Raw genomic sequence first — 13,842 nt, forward strand, 5'->3', positions numbered from 1 at the left:
AATTTATTTTAGTAATCATAAAATCATCAAAGTTATGATCAAAGAAGCAACCTCAACAAGTCAGGAATGTAAAATGGGAACATTTTCAGTTCCTTTTTTGGATAAAGTTTAGGGTTTGTTAGATGATTAGGAACTTAAACTATGTAAAAGCAGATAGGAAGCAAAATAGTGACTTGATAAAGGATGTTACATGGTCATAACAAGACTGCTGCTGAATTTTGGATAGACTGGTGCAAGAAAAGACAATTCAGTGGGAGATCTTCAGGGACATAGTGCAGGAGTTGAGAGACTGGATAAGGGTTTTTGGTGGATTGTTCACGAAAGGAAGGATAAAATGCAATGATATTATAGATAAAGACATGATCAGGGTAATATTAAGCCCATGGCGATCAGTGTTTTTGTTAAATGCTAGCTGCCCTGTGCAAAAATATGACCATCTCTTAGAAAAGGTGATTATAGTCACCAGAAACAGAAAATGAGGTCTTAATGAATTCTGTTAGAGCAAGCAATTTGTAAACACATCCGTTTATGTGAAAAAATTAAAAAGTTAGTTACAGAAGGTCAAACGTAATTATTTCCGCCTGCTTATGGACCTGTGACCTGAAAAACCAGCCATTCTCAACATTTTGGATCCATTACTCTCCCAGAGATGGTCTCAAATTTTTTGGAGCAACATTTAGATTGCGTCTGCAGCTAAATACTGTATCTAGATTGAGCAGTTAAGATGCTTCTCCCACTATCTGTATAGTTTATCCAGATGGTCCTTAATACATCTTTTTTGCTGACCTAAGTCATCCAAATAAATAACTGGATAGCAGCACTGAAAATTACTACTACCTGGATAAATTACCTCTCTGCTTATGGACTGCATCAAAGGGACCTGCAAATATATTCATTGACACTGTCCTGATCGAGTGGCTGAATATATGTCTCAACAACATTTAACTGGGAATGCTACATGGATAAATGCATTGAAATATTGGGCCTAACATATTTAATCAACATTTTGGGTGTTTGTAGAGGAAGGGATTGCAGGCTAAGTAATTGGGAAGATGAGAATTTTGTCCACAGAGACAAAGAATGAGAAAAGAGGAAGCTAGATTTGGGAGGAAGGATGAGAAGTTCAGTTTTGGTCATGTCGATGTAGCAATGGGACATGCAACTGACAATGCCAGTCAGGAAAGGCTGATCTTTGAAACTGATTTCTTAATTAAATTTCTGAATCTAATAAACATAGGGCTCCTTTTACGAAGGTGCGTTAGGGCCTTAACACGCAGAATAGCCAGCGCTAGCCGCTAACGCCTCCTCTTGAGCAGGCGGTAGTTTTTCGGCTAGCGTGTGCTATAGCACGCACTAATCCGGTGCATGCGCTAAAAACGCTAGTGTACTTACATAAAAGGAGCTCATAATATTTTAGAAAAATACATATGGGAGTCATTAGTATACAGATCACATTGTAAGTTATGGTCGACGATTAGTGCACCGAGGGGATGAAAGAAGAGAGAAAAGGACCCAGGCACAAACTGTTAATGAATCAACAGTGGAGAATGATCTACCATATTAAAGGTGAACTAAGAAAGGTAAGAAAAAATCTAGAATAGAACAGCATCCTTATATCCATCTTCCTTAGAAACTAGGCCTGATATTGAGTCCATGAGATGCCCTTAAGAAAACAAGATCCATAAGAATCAAAAGCCTCAGATATTTTACTCCACATGACTTGTTCCTCATGGAACGAAGAAAAGGAAAAACTTCAGAGGTGATGTACAAGATTCCAAGTCTTTATTCAAGCGTTACTTGAATATAAACAGTTTGTATGCAAGATATGGTCCAAAACCAGGTCCTGGTTCATCACCCTTTTAGACCATATCTTGGATATGTTTATGTTCAAATAATGCTTGTTGAATAAAGACTTGGAATCTTGTACATCACCTCTGCAGTTTTTCCTTTTGTTCGTTGTTTGACACATCACTGCAGTTACGTTGGATTTTTTGTTTGTTGTTCCTCATAGATTCACTTTTTTTAGCTCATAATTTGATGTTTGATCAATGCATTGCTTAATTTGCATTTGAAAAGTCACTTATCGCACCCAATATATAAGGAAAAGATTTGAATTCATAAAATCACTAAAGTTTCGGTCAGATTAAGACCTTCATCAGAGTGAAAGTTTTAGTATTTAACTTAAATGTTGAATTTAACTAAAACATTGTTTAAGTCTTTCGTATACTAAGTGTGATGAATGGTCTTTTAAGTATTCACTTTCGCAATAATTTTTCTTTTACTATGAAATTCTTCTTTCTTATCATAATCTCTTGCTGTGAATTAGTAGCATACCAATTCCATTTGAAAATGAAATAGCATAACAATCTCACAATATACATTTCACCATGTAGATAAATACATCCATTTGAAGATATAGAGTAATTATCTTTATAAATACTGAATATAACCATCTGTGGTACAAGCCTTTAAGAAGATCGTAGGTCTCTTCCATCTTGGGCTAGGTGCCGAGACAAACTACAGATTGTATTTCTATGTATACTTCCTCTTGCCCTCTGTAGCAAGCTTGCCAGTAAGCCTAATGTTTACATCAAAGCTGTTCCTCTGTCATAGGGTTAATACACTTGTGCTTTTTAAATATTGTGACAGAGTTTCAATTGCGAGCGATTCATCTATAGCACATTAGGGTGACCCAAGTTGGAGGCATCAGAAGCCCAGCATTCATAGCTTTGCTACTAAGGGTTTTATGTATGCAGAATAGATGGCAATCATTGATAAATCAAACCCTTGTAAGTGCAGAGCTTTGTGGTGGGGGTGGAAGTGGGCAGGGGATTTTTGGACATGAAATGCCTCAAGGGATGTCAGAGAGCAGTTGGAGGAAACAGAGAGGAGACTAAATGAGACTTGATCTTGTTCCTGAGCAAAAAATAGAACTGCATGTTTAAAGAATGATGATAATAATTCTATATTGACTTAGCCTCACTAGTCAGGTACCAATAATGCACTCATGCCATTCCTGTGCAACTGTATGTCTGCTGTTAAACGCCCCACCCCCTGCTTTTTTTTTTTTTTTAAACTAAGCCACAGTACTGGAGCAGCCCGGAGCACTAAATGCTCCGACACTCGTAGAATTCCTTTGAGTATTGGAGCAGCATTGGAGCATTTAGACCAGTGGTTCCCAAACCTGTCCTGGAGGACCCCCAGGCCAGTCGGGTTTAATGAATATGCATGGAGCAGATTTGCATGCCTGGCACCTCCATTATATGCAGATCACTCTCATGCATATTTATTAGGGTTATCCTGAAAACCTGACTGGCCTGGGGGTCCTCCAGAACAGGTTTGGGAACCACTGATTTAGACGAACAAAGCTATTTAGACATACGTACATTAACTGATATATTCATGCATTTAAAGAAGATTCCAGCTTATTCATGGAAGAGACCAACTGAAAATTGCCCCCCCCCCCATTGAGAGTAAAGGTTTGCTTTCGTCGCAATATGTGTCTTTTTAGCAGTGGTCAAACATTTGTGTTTATACTGGGGCAGGGAGAATGTACATGAGGATCTCTTTTTAAGCCACATGCATGCATTCCCATGGTCAGATATGCATCTGTCTTAAAATTACCTGCTCAGATTTGAGTCTCATTCCTATATCCAGCCAGATTTTTAAAGAAATGCCCCGAAATGACTAACTTGTCAGAACACAAACTCATGCAGTGCTAAGATGGGGTCACATTGTTGTATTTCAGTGATGTGCTATACCTATGTGATCTAGTATTTTAATGTTGCTCACCATGTCCTCCGATTCTTTAGAGTGATTGTAGAGCAGTGTCTCACAAACTTTGCCAAGCTGTGGCACATTGAATGCGTTGGCCGTGGCTCGAGGCATCCAAACGTGTGTGGCCATCGATGTGATGATATTATGTGCATGTGTGACATCACGTCCGCGCATGCACGAAGGCCCTCTAACGGGGCTCTGAGCTGCTTGTGGGGGGGCTGGAAGGGAAGACGCATGCATAGAAGGAGAAGTGCTGGTGCCAGCTGACTTCCTACCGCAGGGGTGTCAAAGTCCCTCCTCGAGGGCCCGCAATCCAGTCGGGTTTTCAGGATTTCCCCAATGAATATGCATGCGATCTATTTGCATGCACTGCTGTCATTGTATGCTAATAGATCTCATGCATATTCATTGGGGAAATCCTGAAAACCCGACTGGATTGCGACCCTTGAGGAGGGACTTTGACACCCCTGGCCTACAGGACGTGCCTCTCGCCATGAGAGGCATGTCCTGTAAGCAGTCAGCCAGTGTCTCTCCTCCTTCTCCTCGACGTCTCACTACACACTAATGTACCGCAGCACACAGTTTGTGATACACTGTTGTAGAGTCTCTTTTAATGTACGTTATATTAGCATTTCTATGGAAGCATGCTTTTTGTTTTGAGAAAGTTTATAAATCTGATACATTGTTCATTCTTTTCTTTTCTTTTTCAGACAATGTTCACTTTCAGCAAGCTGCTCAGATCTCCAAAGCTCTTGTAAATGCAGGGGTGGATTTTGACACAATGGTATGATATCATTAGGTAGCTGACAATAGCATCAGCCCCTGGTTCTAAAAATGAGATGTTCTCTCCAAAAGAGTATATACTGTACCTTCTATTTCATTTTCAATATACTGTATGGGACCAGTTCTACCATCTAACAAACCCTGCCAGAAACACAGATTTGCTCATTCATCTTAATTAATGTAACAAGTGAACCCACCCAAAGTGAAAACAGAGCATATTTCATCTCAACATTGAAGCCTGTATTTACTATCTCCATCCTTGCGAGTACTCTAAAGCAACAGTCACTCTCTTTAAAAAACACAGGAAATTCTCAAAGAGAGTTCAAATAATTCTTCTCCATTGAAAGATTTTTATTCCCTCACCTAAAATTTAATCATAGCTTTAACAAAACCTTAAGTCTTTTTTCATCACATTAGTGACTTTTATTCCGCCATTACCATGCGGTTCTAGGCGGATTACAAAAGAGGTATTCTGGACATATCCAGGAGAATTACAGGATTAGGAACAAATAACAGGGGCAATTATGTTAGTTATTTAATTGGAAAGTTATAGGATACGGGAATAGATTGGAATGATCAATTAAACATTAGTTTGTCTTGATAAATATCCTGAATTACAGGGTTTTTATTTCTCTTCTGAAGATTTTGTACTCTGGTGTTGTGATCAGTAGGCTGGAGAGGTGGCAGTCTAGTTTCATTGCCTGAGTGGCAAATAGGACATCATACATTTTCTTGCGCTGTATGCTTATGATTGGGGGGTGAGTAAATGGTATCTGGGTTCTCCTTGGTCTGCTTGAGTTGTTCCGGGTAAGGCGATCATTCAAGTAGGCTGGGCCATCACCATTCAGAGCTTTGAATAGTAGACAGTAAAATTTGGATAGTATTCATTGGGAGCCAGTGTGGTCTAGGTATGCAGCGGTGATGCGGTCGTACTTGTTCAGTGAACAGATAAATCTGAAAGCTGTATTTTGTACTGTTTGTAATTGTTTTATCATTACTGTGGGGCGTGGTAGATATAGGATGTTGCAATAGTCTAGAAGTCCCAGGAGTAGGGACTGGACCAGGAGTTAGAATTGTTTTTTGTTAAAGGATTTCTGGACTGTTTTGTTGATTTGTAGTTGTATGGTACAGCATCCCTTTATCATCATTCCTAGTAGTTTTAGGGTAGTTTGAATGGGGTATGTAATAGAGTTTATTTTAAGTTTGTTATGGTTGGGGTTTGTCCTTTTCGAGAAGTAGGAATCTTGTTTTGTCTGGGTTCAGCTTTAGTTTGTGTTCTTTCATCCATTTTGACACTGGTTCTAATGATCTGTGTAATATGTCTGTTGCGGAGAGGGTTGGTTGGTTGAAAGGAAGGAGGATGGTGATATCATCTGTGTATCTATACGATGTTATGCCTAGTTTGTCCAAGCAGGTACCGAGGGAGTCAATGTAGTGGTTGAAAAGCATTGAAGATAGTGGAGACCTTAGGGTACGCCACAAGGGTTGGACAAGGATTCTGATTTTTCGTCTTTACTCTTGTAGGAATCCTTGAAACCATGTGTGAACCCTACCTGTGATTCCTATTGCTTCCAATATTTGTAGTAGGATGTCATGATCTGCCAGATCAAATGCTGTGGTGAGATCAAGCTGTTTGACCAGCATTTTTTTTGTCCTTGCTCAGGTGTGGTCGTGTAGTGTCCAGAAGAGTGCTGTAGTTGGTCCTGAAACCAGATTGTGAGGGGTGGAGTAAGTTGTGGTCTTCTAGGTAGTCAGTGAGATGTTTTGACACAAGGCCTTCCATTAGCTTGATGTATAGTGGTATCGAGGCTATGTGTCTGTAGTTGGATGGTAGATCTGTTGCACCCTTTGGGTCTTTCAAAATAGGGGTGATGATGATTTTGTTGAGTTCTTGTGGGAATAGGGCTTCTGTAAGCAGGGATTGTACCCACTGCACATGGTGGGTGTGGAATTTTGGGCTGGAGGCTTTTAACAGGTATGAAAGGCAGTGGTTGAGGTCACATGCTGTGTGGCTGTATTTTTTATGGAGTCTGTTCAGGTCGGACCATTATATTGTTGGGATGTTGGTCTGCTGCAAAGGACTCAGTGGGAGGCAGTGCGATCTCGTCAAGGTGGTTTGGGATTCCAGAGAAGGTGGTCCTGGAAGTTGTGATCTTGTTTCTAAAGAATTCTGCCAGTTGGGTAACTAGAAGGAAGGGGGGGGGGGGTCATTGGTGGCCAGGTAGGGTTTGGTATCGGTGAGATCTTTTAGTAATTTGAATAATTTTTTAATGTCTTCAACTTCTGTGCCTATCGGGTTGGTATAGTATGTCTTTCTTTTTACCTTTAATTTTTTTTTTTATTTGTTTAGTTTTCTGCATGCTGTTTTTGTGTGTTCTTGGTTACTTTTTCTCTATTCTCTTTTGAGTCGTCTGTATTACCTTTTGAGTTGGAGTAGTTCATTGTTGAACCATTTGTCTGATCACCAGCTGATTCTGTTCTTTGTTTGTACTTGTGTCAGATCATCTAGGATAGCTACACTTAGTGTGTGCTGTTGGGCGATGAATTCTATGGGATTACATTCTTGGATCAAGGCATCTACTTTATTTCAGAATTTGGGAGGGTTGATATTTTTACATGTTTCGTAGGTATGGTGGATATTTTTCCTGTCCTGGGAGGGCTCACAGTCACTTGTAGCTGAAGCAATGGAAAATTAAGTAAGGTGACAAGAAGCTGCGGCAGAGACTCCCATGCTTCTCAGCCTGTTGCTCTAACCCAGTGGTTCCCAACCCTGTCCTGGAGGACCACCTGGCCAATCGGGTTTTCAGTCTAGTCCTAATGAATATGCATGAGAGAGATTTGCATATAATGGAAGTGACAGGCATGCAAATCCGCTCCATGCATATTCATTAGGGCTAGCCTGAAATCCCGAATGACCTGGTGGTCCTCCAGGACAGGGTTGGGAACCACTGCTCTAACCCACTGTGTCTCAAACTTGATTGTTGCAGCACACTAAAGGCTCTAAAGGTGTGCTAGGGCGTTAACGCGCAGAATAGGGCGCGCTACATTGCCACACATGCTAGACCTTAACGCCAGCATTGAGCTGGCATTAGTTCTAGAAGGGTAGTACGTGGTATAGTGTGCAGTAATTTCCTGCGTGCGCTTAAAATGCTAGCGCAGCTTAGTAAAAGGAGCCCTAAATTGAGCAAATGTTTTTCATGATACATTATATTTGAAATTATACAACGACAAAACCAACAAAAATGTAAATTTGAGACTTATTTATTTAAAGGTCTTTAAGCTAGGTATAGATAATTGTAACAATGGTGAAACTAAAGTAGATAGAATAGAATGCTAATCAATGTGGTGAATGAGCTTGTTTGCGAGTGCAAATTAACTCAAAACGTGGCTTCATAGTTGATAAGCAAACATGCATTTCATCATCCACCATCTGCAGTCATTCTCATTTTTTTAAATTTATGGCTTCTTTTACTAAGGTGCGTTAGGGCCTTAAGTTGCCGCGCACGCTAGACCTTAATGCCAGCATTGAGCTGGTGTTATTTTAGAAGCGTACCGCGCAGTTTAGCACGTGGCAATTTTGTGCGTGTGCTAAAAACGCTAGCGCACCTTAGCAAAAAGGGCCCTTAATTTTTGACAGAGCTGAATATCCAAGTTGGCAAAGATAAGAAGATCCAAACGGTAACAAAGCCTTGGGATTGCTTTGTTGCTCAAGTTAGGATAAAATAAAAATAAAATTACTTGCCATTAGTTTTTAAGGTCCAATCATGTCAAAGAATGATGATGATCTGGGCGGTTGTATCATTACACACATAGACACTCATAACATTGACAGACTCTTGCGTACACAACGTACATGTCATCTATTCTAGTGTATACTTAAGAAGGGATTTTTTTAAAATAAAGTAAAAATCTGGAATCTCTTATGGCACACCACTGTGCCGTGGCACAAAGTTTGAGAGACACTGCTCTAACTATTAGTTTATTATTGCACTCTTTATATGCATTTGAATACTCACAAGTATGAAGATAATAAGGGTAATTTTCTAACAGAACAAATTCATCAGCATTATTAAGTACTGGCACCTATAAAATGCTAGGATGCGTGGCAGAGAATGCATCTTGAATATAAACTTAACTGGTGCAAATGTAGACATTTCATAATCTATGTATGTACATGCCAACTTCATCCCAGTGCACTTCCAGCAATAAGGTACACACCATCATATTATAGTGCATCTTTTCATGCCAGATTTAATATCTTATGGCAAAAAAGGGTTTTTTTTTTTTGATGATCAAAAAATAAACAATTGTAATAATAAACTTTTTAGAAACAAATTTAACGTAATAACAGATAGACTCATTATTAACTCTAACCGTTCACTTTTTTAATTATATCTATTAGTGTTATTTTTGTTCCCTCTCTGAGTAATTAAACTTGTGGTAGACACATCATAATTATACAGACATCAATCTTTAGAACCTCTTATGATATATATCATTCCAAGTTCCTGTTTGGTATATAGTTTATAATCATTTATGTCTACCACCTCCTATCAATCCCTATTTAATTTTTATTTTTAATCTTTTAATTTATTTTTATAATACCCATAAATATTTTCTTTTAAAAAGCATTATAAATTATATGAGAAAATCTTTAATTCCGATTGAAATGCAACACTTATCTTGAAATTCGATGGATCCTGCCACTATCAATGTTGATGTTTAACACTAATAGATATAATTAAAAAAATGAACGGTGGTCAAAATGGTGGCGGTGCGAGGAGCCGCTAGAGACACGGAGGAAAATCGTGCTTGCTGATGCCTTACGTTTGAATTTTACTCCTACCTTGCCACTGTTGACTGATTCTTTTTGTGGGAATGCCTCATTCAAAGTGGAAAGGGGTAATTAGGGTTGATCCCTCGCAGGCTCTTGTTTCTACACCCGTCCAGCAAACCATAGACCATTTTTTGCAGCTCTGTCATCAGTTGCCAAAAACTCCGGAGGATGTGACCCGGCATTGGGGAGAGATATTGGAGAGCCTCTCCATCACTCGGGATTTGAGACATCGTTGTCTCCTCCAGCTCCTTCCAACCCTTCGTGCCCAGCCCCTACCGGCGCTTTGTTGCAGGAGACTCGCAACCCCAGAAGTGGATCCGCGGGGTCTCCCGGCGAGGGCACAGAGCTAGCACAGATAGTGCAGCTGAAGAGTCAACTTGAGAGAAAGGGATCTTCTCCCGCTCCTAAGGAGGCCTCCTTAGGAGACATTTGGACACTCCTTCAATGTCTGGAGACTAAACTGACCCAAACTACTGAGGAGGTAACAACTATTACTGCTAAACTTGATAATTTAACTCAAACTGTCGACTCAGTTAAAAAAGATCTTTCAGACCAAGCTAGACAAGCACAGGATGATATACAGTAGTTGCAACAATTTAAGGTAGCAATGATTAAAGATAATTCTTCAATACATCGTAAATTAGAACAATTTGAAAACTTTAATCGAAGATTGAATCTCCGTATCCTGAATTTTCCACTAATATCTGGAACTCCGCCTATAGAACTTTTTAAAAGATACTTAATTGAGAACTTAAAAATTCCCCCCAAACAATATTCCTCCTTTGAATAAAATTTACTACTTACCAAATAAAAAGATTCCTCAAAGAGATGGGGGGAAAAAATATGGAAAAAAGGACAGAGGAGAAAAACAGATTGATTTTGGGAATATTTCTGCCCTTTTGGAACAAACCTTGTCTGTAGATACTGAAAGAGCTACTCTTTTAGTGTCTTTTGTTTTTGAGCAAGATTTAAATTTGATTTTGAAAGTATACTTTAAAAATTAGCCAAAATTATTTGGAGATCAAAGACTTTGGATATACCCGGATGTCTCAAAAGTTACGCAAGAGAGAAGAAAAGACTTTCTTTCTCGTCAAGAGACTCTTAAACTTGGTGTTATGTTCCTTTTAGCATATCCCTGTAAATGCCTAGTTAGGTATTTGGGAATAAAATATACTTTTTACTCTCCAGACCATTTGAGGGAATTTCTAAAAGTGAAAGAGATCATTAAGGATTGATTAAGGAAAGGAAATTATATGAATATTGCAATCGATAGTCCATTAAGCCTTTTCTTTGAATGTTAGATACCTATTCTTTCTCCACTAGATTCTGACTACCTCTCCACTACATTGTGGTATAAGGAAGAAGAAAAAATTTATACCGTTTAATGTGGAAAATTTTGTGTTTTGAATAGTTTCCTTCTCTGTATTATATGGAACAAGATTTATGCTTGTGAATATTGTGAAAATTAATAAAGAAATAATTTTAAAAAAAGTGAACGGTTAGAGTTAATAATGAGTTTATCTGTTATTACAACGTTAAATTTGTTTCTAAAAAGTTTATTATCAAAATTGTTTATTTTTTGATCATCAAAAAAACCCTTTTTTGCCATAAGATACTCGATATATGGGTTGATATTTTAAGGTTCTATTCTATAATATCCAGATTGAATTTAATAAGCAGCAGTGACTTTATAAACTTAGGGGTCCTTTTATCAAGCTGCAGAAGAGGTTTAATGCGCGTAATACCATGCATTAAACCGCCTGCCGCGCTAGCTGCTAACGCCTGCATTGAGCAGGTGTTAGTTTTTTAGCCGGCCGCGAGGGTTAGCGTGTGATGAAATGTCCGATGCACTAACCCCGCTAGCGCGGCTTGATAAAAGGACCCCTTAGTAGGACTGACTTTAACAACTTACCTCCAATCTATCTGATATTCATGACTATTTAATAGGCCAGGAATGGCTCCAGGCTGTTTAAATAAGGTTTTGGTGCCTAACCGTAGATATTTAGTGGCTAACCAGTGGTAACAATGGTTCAGTGGTAACCAGTGACATAGCTGGTTAGGAACAGGTATTCAACACCAAACTAGCTACGTTTAGCGGTTAAATTAGGCCATATAAATAGCAGGCCTATCTTTAACCACTAAAGCTCTGATTCTATAAAAAGCGCCTGCTGTTAGGTGCCTAGATCGATGTGCCTAGCTGATCCTCAACTTAGGGCTCCTTTTACTAAGTTGCACTAGCGTTTTTAGCACGCGCTCAAGATTAGCGCGCACAAAACACGGACTAAATGAAAAATACTAATGCAAGCTCTATGTAAGCATGCGTTTAGCACGCATGGTATTGTAGCATGCGCTAAGTGTGTGCTAAAACCGCTAGCACACCTTAGTAAAAGGAGCCCTTAATTTTTCTAATGGTTAAATTGGCACTGTTAATTAAATAGCACCATTAAGAATCAATTAAAACACACACAAAAAATGAATTTTCGGGTAGACGCCTAATTTGGTAGGTTCCATATAGGCGTCCACATCAAGGCGCCAGCTGGCGCCTACCCGAAAAAGTAGGCATGGTTAGAGGCAGAGTTTGGGCATGGATTGAGTTAGGCACAGGTATTTTAGGCCAAGAAAACCTGTCCCAATATGCTGGTGCCTAAGTTAAAGATGCCTACAGGTAACTAATTTGATTTAGGTGCCACTGGGTGTGATTCTATAAAAGGTGCCTATCTTTGAAAGACATGCAGTAGGTGCCATTTCCATAGGCGCCTTCCATTTTGGGTACCATTTATAGAATCAGAGCCAACCACTTGCCACAGTCAAAAGTGAAATCAGATATTCAATGCAAGTCGCCAGAAATAGCCTGGCATTGAATATCTGCGTTGTACACTGGCACCGGGCAGTGAAAGCGCTGCCTTCTGCTGGCTGAATATCAGATCCAATAAGTATAGGTGTGAATATTAGAGTCAAACTTGATTTAATTTGCAGTTTTGGCAATTTCAGAAAAATAATAATGCATAGCTGTGCAAATAGAATCAATCAGTTCAGCTATGAAACATGACTACGGATGGGGAATAAATATTGGTGCACGGTCTTTTCAAACAGCAAGGAACTATATAATCCTGAAATTACAAAATACATCTGAAGAACACTGACTCCTCTTATAGGTCTTTTCTAGGTTTATGCACAATGTCTATGGCACCAGCAATTTTCACTGTTTCTTGCAATTATGCACTAAGACATCTGAGCATGTAATTACAGAATAGTAAGTAGATGCCTAAGTGTCCACTTATATGCATAAATGACAGAATTCTATAAATCCAAGTGCACAAATTGAACTTAAATGTAGGTCATAAAATGTGTCTTTTTAGAGGGTATGGGACAGGTCTCATCTACTAACATGCATTAATTGATATTAATATACCGTGATATAATTTAATTATGCAATAAAAGCTCCTGCAACCCTCAATGGGGCCTATTTATTAACTATGTACTTAACATTTTTTAAGTGCAAAAATGCATATCAGCATTCATTACAGGCCCAAATTCTATAAACATCATTGGCATTGATTGCCTAAAAAAACAGTTGCCGATCGTGTGTCAATCACGCAACAGCATCGTTTATACAATTGTGGCTTCGTGAAATGTAGGCGCCAGAAATGTAGGCCAGGGTTTTCAAGGCCTACATTTCAAGTGCTTACCTTTCACGCTAAAGTAGCATTTACAGTATTTTAGCAAGAAATATGTTTATTAGCGCCTATGACTGTTGATCTGTAACCACCCAGCAGGTACAGTATCTTGTTTTGCTTGTTGTTAATACTTTGATTATGAAATATTTAACGGGTGAGCAATGCAGTAGGACTTGTTGTAAACTTGTATTTCACTGCAACAGGATGAAATGAAATCATAAAGATGACAGCATGGCTATGGTCATTACTGTATTGAAAGACACAGCTGTATTGGAATTTGTATTCATGTTGGCATTCTTTTTCAGTGGTACACAGACAAGGACCATGCGATTGGAGGCCTGGCAAACAATCATATCTACATTCACATGAGCCATTTCATCAAGAAGTGTTTCTCCCTGTCCTAAAAAGAATGTATAATCTCACAAGAGATTGATTATGCTTTAATAAGTCACTCTTTGGATAAATGAAATCCTATAACATAACCATTCACTGTGAAGATTAGAAAAATTATGGTTTTCCAACAATGAAACTAACTAAAGAAACCAAAGATGCTGTTCACCACTAGAGTTATGCACTAAGCCATAAAGTGATAAGAATATTTGTATATACGATGTGTTTGGTAAGATCCAGTACTTCAATATGGATTCTTGTGTGTTGTAATCCCCATCCTTGTTTACAAAAGTGTTCAGTGTCATAAATGTGAGGGGTATAAATCACTATTTTTCTAAATTAGCACCAATAATAAAAACTGGACTTTTCATTCAGCGA

At 38.8% G+C, this 13,842-nt stretch overlaps 1 protein-coding gene across 1 annotated transcript in view; it reads left to right on the forward strand.

Annotated features, from left to right (window-relative positions):
- LOC117360800 (dipeptidyl peptidase 4-like) overlaps nucleotides 1–13,842 on the forward strand; it is a 165,583-nt gene extending 151,741 nt beyond the window's left edge. The window contains exons 27-28 of the mRNA XM_033945200.1: nucleotides 4,488–4,561; nucleotides 13,380–13,842. Of these exons, the coding sequence (XP_033801091.1) occupies nucleotides 4,488–4,561; nucleotides 13,380–13,478 (173 nt within the window). The 3' untranslated portion in view covers nucleotides 13,479–13,842. The remainder of the gene's footprint in view (nucleotides 1–4,487; nucleotides 4,562–13,379) is intronic.

The sequence above is a fragment of the Geotrypetes seraphini genome, chromosome 5, assembly GCF_902459505.1.
Source record: "Geotrypetes seraphini chromosome 5, aGeoSer1.1, whole genome shotgun sequence".
Taxonomy (NCBI): domain Eukaryota; kingdom Metazoa; phylum Chordata; class Amphibia; order Gymnophiona; family Dermophiidae; genus Geotrypetes; species Geotrypetes seraphini.